The sequence below is a fragment of the Esox lucius genome, chromosome 21 (assembly GCF_011004845.1).
Source record: "Esox lucius isolate fEsoLuc1 chromosome 21, fEsoLuc1.pri, whole genome shotgun sequence".
In the NCBI taxonomy this organism is placed as follows: domain Eukaryota; kingdom Metazoa; phylum Chordata; class Actinopteri; order Esociformes; family Esocidae; genus Esox; species Esox lucius.
This window is the reverse complement of record NC_047589.1, coordinates 5,046,847-5,061,094: the sequence shown is the minus strand read 5'-3', so window position 1 is coordinate 5,061,094 and position 14,248 is coordinate 5,046,847. Positions and strand designations below refer to the sequence as shown.

The window sequence follows — 14,248 nt, the reverse complement described above, 5'->3', positions numbered from 1 at the left end:
CTGAGGTTTGCTAGAGAGCATGTGGATGGTCCAGAAGAGGATTGGGAGAATGTCATATGGTCAGATGAAAACCTTCCATCAGCAAGGGCATTGAAGATGAAACGTGACTGGGTCTTTCAGCATGACAATGATCCCAAACACACCGCCCGGGCAACGAAGGAGTGGCTTCGTAAGAAGCATTTCAAGGTCCTGGAGTGGCCTAGTCAGTCGCCAGATCTCAAACCCATAGAAAATCTTTGGAGGGAGTTGAAAGTCTGTGTTGCCCAGCGACAGCCCCAAAACATCACTGCTCTAGAGGAGATCTGCATGGAGGAATGGGCCAAAATACCAGCAACAGTGTGTAAAAACCTTGTGAAGACTTACAGAAAACGTTTGACCTCTGTCATTGCCAACAAAGGGTATATAACAAAGTATCGAGATTAACTTTTGTTATTGACCAAATACTTATTTTCCACCATAATTTACCAATAAATTCATAGAAAATCCTACAAGGTGATTTTCTGTTTTTTTCTTCTCCTTTTGTCTCTCATAGTTGAAGTGTACCTATGATGAAAGTTACAGGCCTCTCTCATCTTTTTAAGTGGGAGAACTTGCACAATTGGTGGCTGACTAAATACTTTTTTGCCCCACTGTATAACATATTATTTGTATCAATGTTGTTAGCTAAGTGAATACTATAATGTGTAAAAAAAATTAAATAATTGTATAACATAAATACAGTATTTTATTTATTTATAGTAATGTTAATACGATGTGGTAGCATATTGATAAGAGCAAAACCCGTCCGTTTCCACGTCCCAGTAATCATTAGTAAAATACTGCCTCCTGCAGGTAAAGTAGTGTTACTGCAGTTTGCTGTGTGGACTGAATGCTGGAAAACTCTACTGAAACATGTTTTTCTGATCTTTTCTGTTTCACTTATATTCCACACATTTTCATTCATTTTTGGTATTTGTTCATAGTTGTCCAAACATGTAGGCTGAAGGAACCATACAATATAAATCTGCAGTTTAGTTACCAGTTAAATTATTCTTTCTTATTTGTATAGAAATGTGTTCCTATGTACTTGTATTCTGTCCTAGTAGGCCATCATTGGAATGTTTATGGTCAACAGCTATTTCTGTAAGGTGTGAATGCAGGGACAGAAGGGTTGCTTTTAATTTCCTAGCTTGCTTGATCCTTGAGATGACATCACTGTGTCCCCGGAAACAGATCAGAATGTGTCACTGATTGATAAGAGGTCTATTCTATTCTAGTTTGGTTTTCCTTAGGTCAGTTCACCAACCCCCACAACTTTTGTTTTAGGATATAAACCAGTGACATTTTGGGAAAGGCTCTTCCATTTTTCCTAACCTCTGCATCAGGGACATCACTAGAAATTCTTGGATGGGGGGATAAGCCTCGTTTGGGGGGATCTGGGCATACTACCCAAAACCTCTTTTCAGCACGTATTTTTAGAGTAAAAACGGGTGTAAAATCGATCAAAATAAGGTAATATTTGGTCAAGGTAGTCTAAAAGTATACTTGTCTCATAGTTTGTGTTAGACACTGATCTAATGTCATGAATTATATCCAAAATAAAAAATGGAAGTCCACCCTGTCCTCATCCATCCAACACCAACAAAAGGCCCATAAACGTCTTTAGTCAACTATAATTCATAGTAAATGAGCATGATACAGTAAATATTATGTTTCTAAACGAGATTTCTCTGAATCATTTCAAAACCGACTTAGTCGTTCATCTCGGAACAAAGTCATTAAAAAACTGATCATAATTTTCTTTTTAAACATTTAATAACTGGATCTCCCTTCCTCTGAACAGAATATGTTGCAATATGTTAACTTCAAATCCAAACAAACATGAATCTGTGAAACACACAGTTTGCAACTTTGTTCTGTTGAAACCGAAGAATTGAACATAACTAATGTCGAACCCCCTATTATCGGCATATCCAACAGCAATGTTAAAAAAACATCTTTGTAAATAACCATTAGGTTATATAATTAGTGTAATGTCAAAACAATTGTATATTTATATACACAGTTATAGCTTATTAATATATCTATTTAAATGTTTTACAAGGAAATATGGTATCCAAGTATATGCTTGTAATTTTCCAATAAGTTTGAAACAGATACCACTATTTTTAAGGCTGCATTCGCAGTCTTTTATTTTGAAGCCTACTACAGAACTCACCTTGAAGCTAAAGGACGTAAAAGGTGGAAAATATTTACAAGAGAAATGAGAGGGAAAAAGAACATATCAAACTAGCTAGAGCAAGCTTTCATGTTAGAAGACAGCCTAAGGTTTTGTGTAACTAATGTTTAGCACCGGCTGATAAAGGCACAAGCTCTTACGGTCGTTTATAAGGCCTAAGTTGTATCTCAAAGGAAAGTTAATTAAATCCCTTTATAACACCAGTTTGAAAGTCTTTTATGACCTTCACATACAGTATAGCAGCTGATTAGCCGGGAATGATACAATCTTATTGTACCGAGTAATCATTTGATCAAGTCATCAATGCTTATGATGATTATTAGTGACATACAAATGTTAGCTAGCATGTCATTAATGGGAAATTAATATTTTCAGTAGTTGGTTAGTGACGTATGTCAGGGAAATTTCTTACACTGATGTGTTCTTATTGATTAAAGGACTGAGTCCCCATGTTTAGATAAGTAAAGGAATGTAGGTAGAGTGGGGTCTGGTGTTTGTCTCGGGGAGACATCCTTGAACAGCATCCTTGACCGGCACTAGTGAATTAGTTACTTGTAAATGAGTTAATCTGTATAACACTTTTAGGGTCTATCCTTGGGTGTCCAGACTCCTCCTAAAAGGTTGAAAAGGATTACCATGTGAATGTGTTTTATTGACATACATATTACCACACCCCTTTTTACTCTCCTTTAAATGATGATGCTTGTCCTGTTTTACTTTAGAGATTATTCATTGTTACTTTGTAACCTGTGTATTCTCTGCTTGCAAGAATAAACTGATTATTGTGCAAATTGAGGTTTCCTCTGTCTTACCTACCATTTTCGTAAATAGTTTGGACTTTAGAAATTGCCATCACAATTTGGGGTGCTAGTGCGGGATCCTAATCCTGCTCGGTTTGAGTCCTTTTTCCAAACAGGTTAACCGTGCACGGCCAGAGAGAGATTTTCTGGAAATTCCATTATCCCCCTAAAAAGGCTATCCTTTTTGGGGTTGAGAAGGAGTGCCTGGCTGGAGCTGAGACTCGTGCATGATCAGTACAGGTTGCCCGTGGAAATTGAATTTGGAGGTAAGAGCACAATACAGTCTGGAAAAGGCCATTGGATATGTGTTAGGGCACATTTTAAATCTGCAGTTACATTATCTCACTTACGGGCCGACGGGTCTATTAACAGGTGTTAGCAACACGTTAATTGAGATAAGAGTGTTAGGGCACTTCAGCGTTAGGGCGCGAGTATACTAAGAGTTAGGACTCATTTTTGCATTAGGACGCAAGTATATGTGTTAGAGCACACTATTTAGACTAAAATAGATCTTGCATTTCGCCACGTTAATTTGCCAGGTTTTCTGAACATGGGTAAGTCCGGCAGTAAACCATTAAACGTCCCTCGTAGTTACATTGGGCCAGCAGAGATAATGAAAGATAAGTATGGGGTTTGGACTTGTGAACAATTGAATCTCTGGGAAATGTTGGGTTTTCCGAAAAATGGCAGCTTTAGCCAAAGACAGTTGCATGGATTGAAAGAGAAGTTGGAGGAATACGAGCAGGGGAAAATTAAAAAAATACAGAAAGGGAAACGAAAAGTTGATTGGAAAGCTTATGGTATATGGAAAGAAGAGACTGATAAAAGATTTAGGCAGAGTAGTGTAGGGACTACTGATCAATGTGTTCTGGCTTCTCCTACTAGAGTGGATGTGGACCTGGACTGCCCTCCCCGACGACCTCCTCCTTATAGCACTGTGCAAAGTCTGCAGCTGTACCTGAATCAACGGCGGAAAAGCCACCGAAGCTGTCTCAAAACAGTCCCCCTCCTGCCCGGAAGTTTTATCCTTCGCTCGTGGCCGACCTTGGTGCGACATCCCCAATTACAGATGGCCCAACTAGGTTTTTATAGCGGCTACGACCAAAGAGGCCGAGGACGGTGTTATATCTCTGCTTTCTTGTGTAATCAGATGTATCTCATACACTGCTGAATTAAATCAGTCACACGCTTGATGACTTTCAAAAAGCTTCTTTACTCTTTTTGTCTCCTAACATGAACTCCCCCCACATCCGGTTTCCACATGCATATCTTAAAGATACAGAACACCATTCTAACACATGACAGACGGGGCAGAGCGAGAGGACGAACACAGACTAGAGGCAGAGGACGAGGGTCTGCTAACCGAAACAACTATGACAAAGGTTGCCATCGGTGTGGCTCGATTGAACATTGGCTACGCGATTGTCCTGAAAAAGACACAAGGGAAGATGGACAAAACAATAGAGACAATTTTAATTCCAGTGGATTTACAGTGAACAATCCAAGGGGAACTCGGAGAAACGAAGGCTACCAGGAGGAGGGGTTTTGACGCTCGGAGAGGGCAGGACAGGACCCATCTACCGGTGAGATCAATCCATTACATGACCCCGCATATATTGATGTTATGCAGACACTTAATGTACAAGCATTTAGAGAACACAGAGTACCAAGTTAAACCCACAATGTTTCTTACAATTAATGGTAAACTGATTGAATTTTTGGTTGATTCTGGAGCTGGATATTCTGTCCGCTTTCGAAATTGAGTGATAGAACTACAATTACGGTAGGGGCTAGTGGAGGACAGACTACGGAGCGATTTACAACCCCTCTGTCGGTTGTAGACGACGAGGGCCAGTGTTATCCGAGACATTCATTTTTGTTTTCCAATTGTTGTCCAGTCAATTTGTTAGCTAGGGACTTGATGACACTGTTAGGGATCACATTAGAATGTTCAGACAAAGGCATGCGAATTAAACGTACTGTTTTGCAAACAGTTCAAAATGGTGCGCAGTCTGTTGATTATTGTTATTCGTGGGATTTAGAAAGTACCGGTCCTAGAGCTGTTTCACATGAGTTGGTAAATAAGGCGATGAATAGAGTAGAGATGGGTTCAGCTCTGTTTATGGATATGGGCTTGCGTTGCTCAGCGAAAGTTTCAGAAAGTCAGGATGTTGGTTTTGAGGATGTGTGGTTTGGTGATGGTAAATGTGGTTTTTTGACAGGTGAATATGTATACTGGTCTTCGGAAGGGTTTTGTGCATGGTCTGTGCGGAATGTGAGAGAGGTGTCTCGCTTTTTTGATGTGTCCCGCTTGCTAAACCTGTGTTTGGCACATGGGCAAGCTTGGGTCCTTGGGTGAAGGGGTGCAAGGAAGTGTTGGACTGGGTCCCTTGTCACATGGTGGGAGTGGAATTTTCCGTGGCAGCCCAGGCCTATAGAGAGAGGTTTGGGTGCACCGTTTTGGGTAAACGGGAAGTACATCTTGTGCCGCATGACGACTGGGTCCGTCAGGTCTGTGCAGTCCAGGTGGCTGCTACAGATCCTAGGTTAGCGGAAGTTCCACCCTCCTTGTGGTCACAGCATAAATATGATGTTGGGTTGATTAACAATGCACAGCCTCTTGTAGTTACACCTAGGGGACCCCATAGACCATGCCAGGCTCAATACCCACTGAAAGGGGAGGCTATTGAAGGGATAGCTCCCGTGTTTAAAGCATAGAAAAAGGTATAATTGTTCCATGTCCAAACAGCCCTTGTCGCACTCCTATTTTCCCAGTAAAGAAAGCCAAAGTGATTGGACAACCTGTGGCTTGGCGATTTGTACAAGATCTTAAAAAAGTTAATGAGGCTGTATATGCGCGCGCACCGATTGTACCTGATCCATATACAATCATGACTCAAGTTCCAAGTAATAGTCAATTTTTCTCAGTGGTCGATTTAGCCAACGCGTTTTTTAGCATTCCTGTGCACAAGGACTCGCAATTTTGGTTTGCATTTGAATTTTCCGGCCAATTGTACACATGGACAAGATTGCCTCAAGGCTATTGTGAATCTCCTGCTGTGTTTGCGTCTGCGCTAAAAGATAACTTGGAAGGGTTCCAATTTAAACATGGAAGCACCCTTATTCAATACGTTGATGATCTTCTTGTCTGTTCCCCAGATAAAGATGCATGTGAAAAGGACACTGTACTGTTGTTACAATACTTGGCCTCCCAAGGTCATAAAGCCAGTTTGAATAAACTGCAGCTAGTCCAGCAGGAAGTTATTTTTCTGGGCCATAAACTAACACCAGAGGGTAAAAGTCTCAGTGCTGACAGAATAGAAGCCATTGTTGGCATCCCAAAACCTCTCACTAAAACTCAACTTCTGTCTTTTCTGGGCATGACAGGTTTCTGTAGACAATGGGTTCCTGAATATGCTCGTTTGGTACGGCCCTTACAGGACATGGCCCATGGCCAGAAGCTCGCGTCACATGATAGGGTAGTGTGGACCCCTGAGGCAGATGCTTCTTTTAGGTCCTTAAAGCAGGCCTTGGCTACCTCTCCCACTTTAGGGCTCCCTGATCCTAAGAAGAAGTTTGTTCAAGCAGTTTGTGAAAAGGATGGTTATATGTCCTCAGTCTTAATGCAGAAACATGGTGATAAGTTGAGGCCAATTGCATACTTTTCTTCTAGACTGGATGCTGTAGCACAAGGCCTTCCCTACTGTCTGAAGGCTGTGGCAGCGGCAGCAGATGCTGTTTTGTGGTCTCGGCCTCTGGTGTGTAATCACCCACTTGAGCTACAAGTTCCTCACTCTGTTGCCTCTATTTTGTTGGAACACAAGACTAGTCATTTGTCAGGTGCTAGGTTTCTGCATTATCATAACGTTCTACTGTCTTTACCCCACGTCACTATTGTAAGGAGTCCTGTTTTGAACCCGGCCACTTTCCTCCCCACTGAGGTGGATGGTGAGCCGCATGACTGCCTCTCTGTTATTAACCAACAGTGTACTCCTCGTGATGATTTGTCTGATGTACCTCTACTGAATTGTGATCTTGTTTTTTATGTTGATGGGTCTGCTAGTAAATCTCCTATTTCTGCTGTCAATAATGTGGGTTATGCCATTGTCACTGATCATGATGTGGTTGAGGGTCACAGACTGCCACACCATCTCTCTGCTCAAGCTGCAGAACTGTTTGCTCTCACTCGAGCTTGCATCCTTGCTGAGGGTCAAAGTGTTACCATTTACACTGATAGTAGATATGCTTTTGGTGTTGTACATGACTTTGGTACATTGTGGAAAATGGGGGGGTTTATTACTTCTTCTGGTACACGGATTCAACATGGCCACCTTATTCGTAACCTTTTGGAAGCTGTTTTGTTACCTAAGGAAGTGGCCATTTGTAAATGTGAGGCCCATACTACAGGCAGAGATGTTGTTTCTCTTGGGAATCGCAGGGCCGATGCTGCTGCTAAAGCCGCAGCTCAGACCCCCCCTCATTCTGCTTTGCAGATGACCCATCTGACCCCCACAGTTTCCCTCACTGATCTTGTTGAAGCGCAATCTCAGGCTTCGCCTAAAGAGAGAACCGCTTGGAAGAAAGCAGGGGCATCCTATGTGCATACTGTTTGGATCGGCCCTAATGGTAACCCCTGCTTGCCGAAATGTCTGTTTCATTTCTATGCGGTGCTCTCTCATGGAAAAGATCACGCTTCAAAAGGGGGGATGGTGAATATTGTAAATAAGTATTGGTACACACAGGGCTTTACGAATTATGCTCAACATTTTTGTTCAAAATGCCTGATGTGTTTGAGGTTTAATATAGGGCGGGGACAAGCAGTCCCCCAGTCCAGCCATCCTACTCCTGATGGTCCTTTTGACCATGTAATGATGGATTTTATTGAGTTGAACCCCTGCGAGGGAAAGAAATACTGTGTTGTGTTTGTTGATATGTTTTCCAAATGGGTTGAGGCTTTCCCGGCTGGGAAGGCTGATGCAACGGCGGTTGCTAAGGCACTATTGACTGAAATCATACCCAGATGGGGTATTCCTAAGAAACTGTCAAGTGACAATGGATCACATTTTGTGAACGGAGCTATTCAGAAGATGTCTGAGTACCTAGGAGTTGATCTGAAGACTCACTGTGCCTACCACCCGCAGAGTGGAGGGGCAGTGGAAAGAGAAACTGGGACAATTAAAATGAAACTCTCAAAGTTGGGTGAAGAGACAGGGTTGACCTGGGTTAAAGCACTCCCCCTTGTGCTTACATACATGAGAGGAAGGCCCAGGGTGAAAACAGGCCTCTCCCCTCATGAGGTCATCACTGGAAGACCAATGAACACAGGCTTAGGCGCCCCTACTCACACAGACCTCACCACAGAACATGTGAATGATACAATGTTAACTTACTGCACTAATCTGTCAAAGGTTCTGAACAACATCCACAGGAGTGTAAAAGCTGCTCTACCAACTCCCATTGACGGCCCGCTGCACAACATCAAGCCTGGGGATTGGGTAGTCATCAAGGACTGCAAGAGAAAGCACTGGAGCAAGCCACGCTGGTTGGGTCCATACCAAGTTCAACTGGTCACTCAGTCTGCTGTCAAGGTTGCTGAACGAGGAACCTGGGTCCATGCCACGCACTGTAAGAAGGCTCCAGCGTTAGAAGATATGGCGAAAGAATAGGTAAATTGAAGTTACCTAAGGGCGGCGTGGGTTGTGGTGCTAGTAACCATCAACTCCAATACATCCTGCAACCATGGAGCCAGAGAGACAAGGACCATGGAACCCCTTCAGGAGGTCCGGAGGAATGAGATGCACCATCGGGTGCCTGCTGATTTTGAGTATTATCATCGTCATACCAATAGTGTGGATTTCCAAACCGCACTGTGATGATTCTGGAAAGATTGTAAATTTGACACCTAATGAAGCAAGGAAAGAGACATTTGTACTCCATAAGAAAAGGTCAGAACGACAGATAGGGCCTGATTTTGAACGGACTAGGTTAATCTCTTGTGACATGATGAACTGCCCCCCGGATGGGGATTGCTATGTACTGACAAGCCCAATGTTGAAGGACAATAAGTGGTATTGGACTCACCTGAATACAGGAGGGAACACTATGTTCCCCTCATACTATTTTCCCAACCATGTGAATAGGTGGAGATGTTATGATAATGATTATTGTACTGTTAACATTTCCAAACCTCTAGGAGTAATCCAGGATTACTGGTGTTTCAGTACCGATGAGGATGACACCTCTTGCAGATCACCTGACTTCCCTAAATGTAGACCCGCTATGATATGTCCCTTAACAGTTGCACGTACTACTGTAGTTCCTACTCCTGCACCACGACGTCCTGAACCAAATAGAGTAAGGAGAGCACTGTTAGAGCCAGACAACATAGCCCTTAGGATAATGGTTGACTATGCAAAGCACAAGAACATGACTGATTGTTGGATCTGTCAACACATACCTACATCTTCACGTTCACCTATGTTAACCCCTATCCCATTTTCAGTAGCAGACTGGCAGGCACATGGTTGGACCGAGGTGGCAGCACAAATGACACCACCAGATAAGGACTGTTATACCCCGTCAGCCATTCCTGACCAGCCGGGTGGGGCTAACTTAGATTTTGTTTATATGGTGATAGCAGAATTTAACAATCACCGTCGTCCTATGGGGGTAAACATTTCCAAATTATTTAAGTTAACCTACACTGAGCGAATAGGGAAAGGTGGCTTAATTGTAAGGATACAAATGACCCTGGTGCAGACAGACTGTCGCACTAAGGAGGATAGAATCAGAACGGGTAGGACCTGTAATCCCTTACCCTCAGGTTTCTCAATTCGTATTGATGCGGTGGTTAACTCTATCCCATGGGAGATATATGAATTTAGATTCAATGACCATCAATTTACATAATTGTTCTACTCCAGCTATACCTGAGAAACTCAGGTTGCGTGATTGTGCCCAGATTTGGTCACCAATACCTGTTTATGAATTGCATAATGTCTCACTCTGTATTACAGATGCTTCAGGAGCCACACAGAGTTTAGGACAAAGTGACTGTCCCGCCACGACTCAAACCAACTTCACGACTCTAGGGGCTTTGCCGGAGCAGATCTATATAGTCTGTGGAGGGAAAGCATACAGTTGCATTCCTAGAGACGCAGGTGGAGTATGCTATATGGCGTACTTGGTCCCTTTGATTAGGCGAGCAGATCACAGGGAAATGGCAGCCTTATATCAGTCCCAATTTCGCCATAAGCGAACACTTACTAGAACTCAACGTATATTCAGTGTACTGATCCCAGGATATGGCACATACACCTCACAGGAAGAGATAATGGCTCTGTCCAAAGTGTTGGAGAAACACATGAATTTGACAACTGACACAATTGCGGCAATAGGCACGGAGCTGAGTGAAACCCGTTCAGTTGCCCTGCAGAACAGAATGGCCCTAGATGTGATTTTGGCTTCTCAGGGCGGTGTCTGTAAGGTGGTGGGATCTGAATGTTGTACATACATTTCAGATGCATCACAAAGGATAATTAATTTAGTCCAAGAAACTAATAAAGGAATAGAAGAGCTTCATATAGTTCATGGGTGGGACCCATTCTCAGGACTTTCCTCTATGGTTGGTCCCTGGGGGATGACAATATACAAGTTATTGACTACTGCTTTAGCCGCCATTGCCTTGTTGTTTGTTTGTGGTATATTTTTGTCTTGTTTAATAAAAGTGTGTGTTTCTAAGTTTGCAACACAGGTAATGGTCCAGCAGCATGTAAATGAGGATTCTGATGTTTCAGAGATGTTCCAGTTCCCAAATTACTGGGATGATGATATCATAAAAGATCATGTTGTTCAGGAGCATTGTTTGTAGTAGTCTGAAGCTTAATGAATAGATGTAAATGGTCTGATTGGTTAAACGTTGCATGTTAGTATTACATGACATTTTATGATATAGGGCGGATTGTCAGGGAAATTTCTTACACTGATGTGTTCTTACTGATTAAAGGACTGAGTCCCCATGTTTGGATAAGTAAAGGAATGTAGGTAGAGTGGGGTCTGGTGTTTGTCTCGGGGAGACATCCTTGGACAGCATCCTTGACCGGCACTAGTGGATTAGTTACTCGTAAATGAGTTAATCTGTATAACACTTTTAGGGTCTATCCTTGGGTGTCCAGACTCCTCCTAAAAGGTTGAAAAGGATTACCATGTGAATGTGTTTTATTGACATACATATTACCACACCCCTTTTTACTCTCCTTTAAATGATGATGCTTGTCCTGTTTTACTTTAGAAATTATTAATTGTTACTTTGTAACCTGTGTATTCTCTGCTTGCAAGAATAAACTGATTATTGTGCAAATTGAGGTTTCCTCTCTCTTACCTACCATTTTCGTAAATAGTTTGGACTTTAGAAATTGCCATCACACGTAGCAAAAAAATACGACCATATTATCGGCCACCGTCCGCAATTTTTGGCCACTACTGTTGAATTATATAATCATTTTTATTTATATTAAAAATGACAGATCTTAGTCTTCAATGAAGTGTCAACTAGAAAGTAGTAGCTAGCTTCCTTGCCTTTCGGTATCGGAAAAAAAAGACTGATAACTGATAATGACGTTTGGTCTGTCGTGCAAGTTGAATTTCACAAACAACGTCAACATCTAAACCCACACATGACATTTTTAAGATGTCTATAAAAAATGGTGGTGGTCTAGCTGAAAGACTTTACTGATTAGCAAAATGTACCACTGCTTTCCAGTGCTATTACATTTTGAACTGGAGAGTATTTACTTCTCCGATCACTTCCGATAATGGGGGTAGGCGATAGTAGGGAGACGTTAGCTACTATTTACAGAAGAAAGCTGGCTTCAGATGTGCGAGTTAGGTTCAAAGCATCAAACACAACCAAACATGCTACCAAATGAACACAATTCTATACAAAAGTTTAGATGCGATGAAAGGGTTGATGACAACGTCCCTGCTCTGCATGCTTCTTTGCTCTTTCAAACCTCTTGAATCTCTGGAGACCTTTTATCTTTGATACTTGTACAGTAATTGTAATACTCTCTTAATTAAATTTGTTTGTTACTTTAATGACAACATCCACGGGAATACAGCAACATGTTTTTATCAGGTTTATTTTGTGATATTTACCCAAATATTATTGTTAAAGAAACATAGCAGTCTGCGACCGCTACTGGAATTGAAATGAAGGCCATCGACGGCCGCTATGGGATCTATTAATAACTTTGTATGAGAGTTGTGTAGTTTTGCTCATAGAGTTGAAGCAATGCATTATGGGTCCCTCTGAATCTGAGTGGGAAGGAGATGAGCAGAGGCAGGCCAGACGTGTGCTCCCAGATAGAAAGTTGTTAGTTCTATGTTTTATGTTAAGTTTGTGTGCGTTCTTCTGGACATGTGAGTACATATTATATGTTTTCTACATAATTCTATGTTAGTGACATGACGTTAGCTATATGAATGTCGTATTCTTTCATATGCTAATTTAGTCGTTTTACATTCATTTCTATGTGTCTATATGTATTATGTTGCCATTAATAAGAATGTGGAAAACCGAATGTATTAATGTAGTGAAATAGGCATGTCTATGCTGTCTGGTGGAGCTGCAGGTTCTTAAAGAGTCTCTCCGGTGATACCGTTGTTAAGATAGGGTTGAATGTAATGATTAGCATACAGTGCAGCATTATGTTTATATCTGCCCATTTTACTAATGTCTTTTATTACTGATTGTTTCAGACCACACACCCAAACACATACACACAATCAAAAGCACATAGAAACTCCTGCATGCACACTCGGTCTATAGGACTACAAGCTGTGTGACATTGAGTTGGATCCTGGAGCCCAGGTTACATCTGTATACTGTGATTGCTCTATTAAAGACGTCAACCACCACTTCCTTGTCTGTCATCTGTGCTCTGACCAGCACACAGCAATACACAGGATCTCACCAACACCTAATATACAGTCCAACCAGTTCTAACCAACAGACTTGTTTGTGGTAAATGCACTCAAACGGCCATTACATTTTGCATTGTATGTGGGTAGATGGTTGGATTGAAATGAAAGTGCAATGATTTTAGGAAACTTGAAGCATGCCATTTTTCCATTAGATCTGAGATTTTGATAGAGGGCTTGATTGTAATCAAGAGTTTATTCTATGCTTTGTTTTTTATTTAAATTAGTCAGCAGAATGAACTCTCACAATCTTTGTGGGGTGAGCATAATAGGTTAACTAGGGCTGTCACGATAATTACATGACTTCCTGATTAAAATTATTTGAGCCAAATCGCAATTATATTTATAGACAACAATCTTCTTGTACGATATTTAATAATATGTTTTCAATCTAAGTAAGGGATTTTAGGTCAATGTTATAAATGTCTCAACAAATACAACACAAATTATGTCAGTTTCCATATGATAGCCCATGCATGCAGAAGCATGTTAGACATGCCCTATGGAAAGTTATATTCAGATAATTTACTGAAAAAGAAATTGTGTGGATGTGTGTGAGCACGTTTGTACACTCAGGTTAGGGCAAATGCCGGTGTCATGTGTAGTTATCCACAGATAAAAATAACAACAGCCACAATGTCCAGTGGGAAATAAGCCAAATAAATACATACATTCAAAACATATTAAATAACCTAATATAGTGTGACCTGTTTTGTGTGAGCATCCGCTCGTCCTTACTAATGTAAACCCTGGCCTGGATACAGGAACTAACGTTGGCACAACGACTATTGGCGCTTGCGATATTAGAAAATATTTTAAGGTTACCCATACAATTAGTTTTAGTTTCAAATCGTTTTTTAGGCCTAACTCTATTGTTGATAATTACCCGATGGTGTGGACATGTTATTTCATCTTTTAGGCCATCTATATGCATGCACAACTATAATTAGCTAATTTAATTTTCTTACTTGCATCACATCTTAAAGATCATGGTATTGTCAATGTGCAACCTCCTGGGAACAGGGTGAACATCTGGTGACAGTGCTGCTGTATTCTGGGACTAGCAGAACCACCCAACCCTATCTATGCAAAGTTCAGTTTCTCTCCCACAGCTCCAAGTCCACCAATTGAATAGTTGTACAGCCTGAAATCCCCTGGACTGATCCAGATGGTGTATTCAGGAGGGAGACATACCAGCAATGACACTAAGTAATTAATGACAAATGGAATGGGTATTATGCTTTGTATA

General features: G+C 41.4%; 2 protein-coding genes across 2 annotated transcripts; both read left to right on the top strand.

The window, feature by feature from the left end:
• Positions 1–4,316: 4,316 nt before the first annotated feature.
• Positions 4,317–6,305, top strand: LOC117593650 (the record flags this gene model as incomplete). The annotated part of the gene is made up of 2 exons (XM_034289476.1): positions 4,317–4,510; positions 5,732–6,305. Coding segments are annotated over exons 1-2 (768 nt in total), but the record flags the coding sequence as incomplete, so codon positions are not given.
• A 66-nt stretch (positions 6,306–6,371) lies between these two features.
• LOC117593649 lies at positions 6,372–9,581 on the top strand. Its single transcript, XM_034289475.1, has 2 exons — positions 6,372–7,759; positions 9,521–9,581. The coding sequence occupies exons 1-2, from the start codon at positions 6,399–6,401 to the stop codon at positions 9,579–9,581; spliced, it is 1,422 nt and encodes a 473-aa protein (XP_034145366.1). The 5' UTR covers positions 6,372–6,398.
• Positions 9,582–14,248: the final 4,667 nt, after the last annotated feature.

Coding starts and splice junctions, on each gene's coding strand:
- LOC117593649 (XM_034289475.1), top strand. CDS start 6,399: ATGACAGGTTTCTGTAGACAATGGGTTCCTGAATATGCTCGTTTGGTA. Junction 7,760..9,520: donor AATAAGTATTGGTACACACA/GGGCTTTACGAA, acceptor TCCCATTTTCAG/TAGCAGACTGGCAGGCACAT.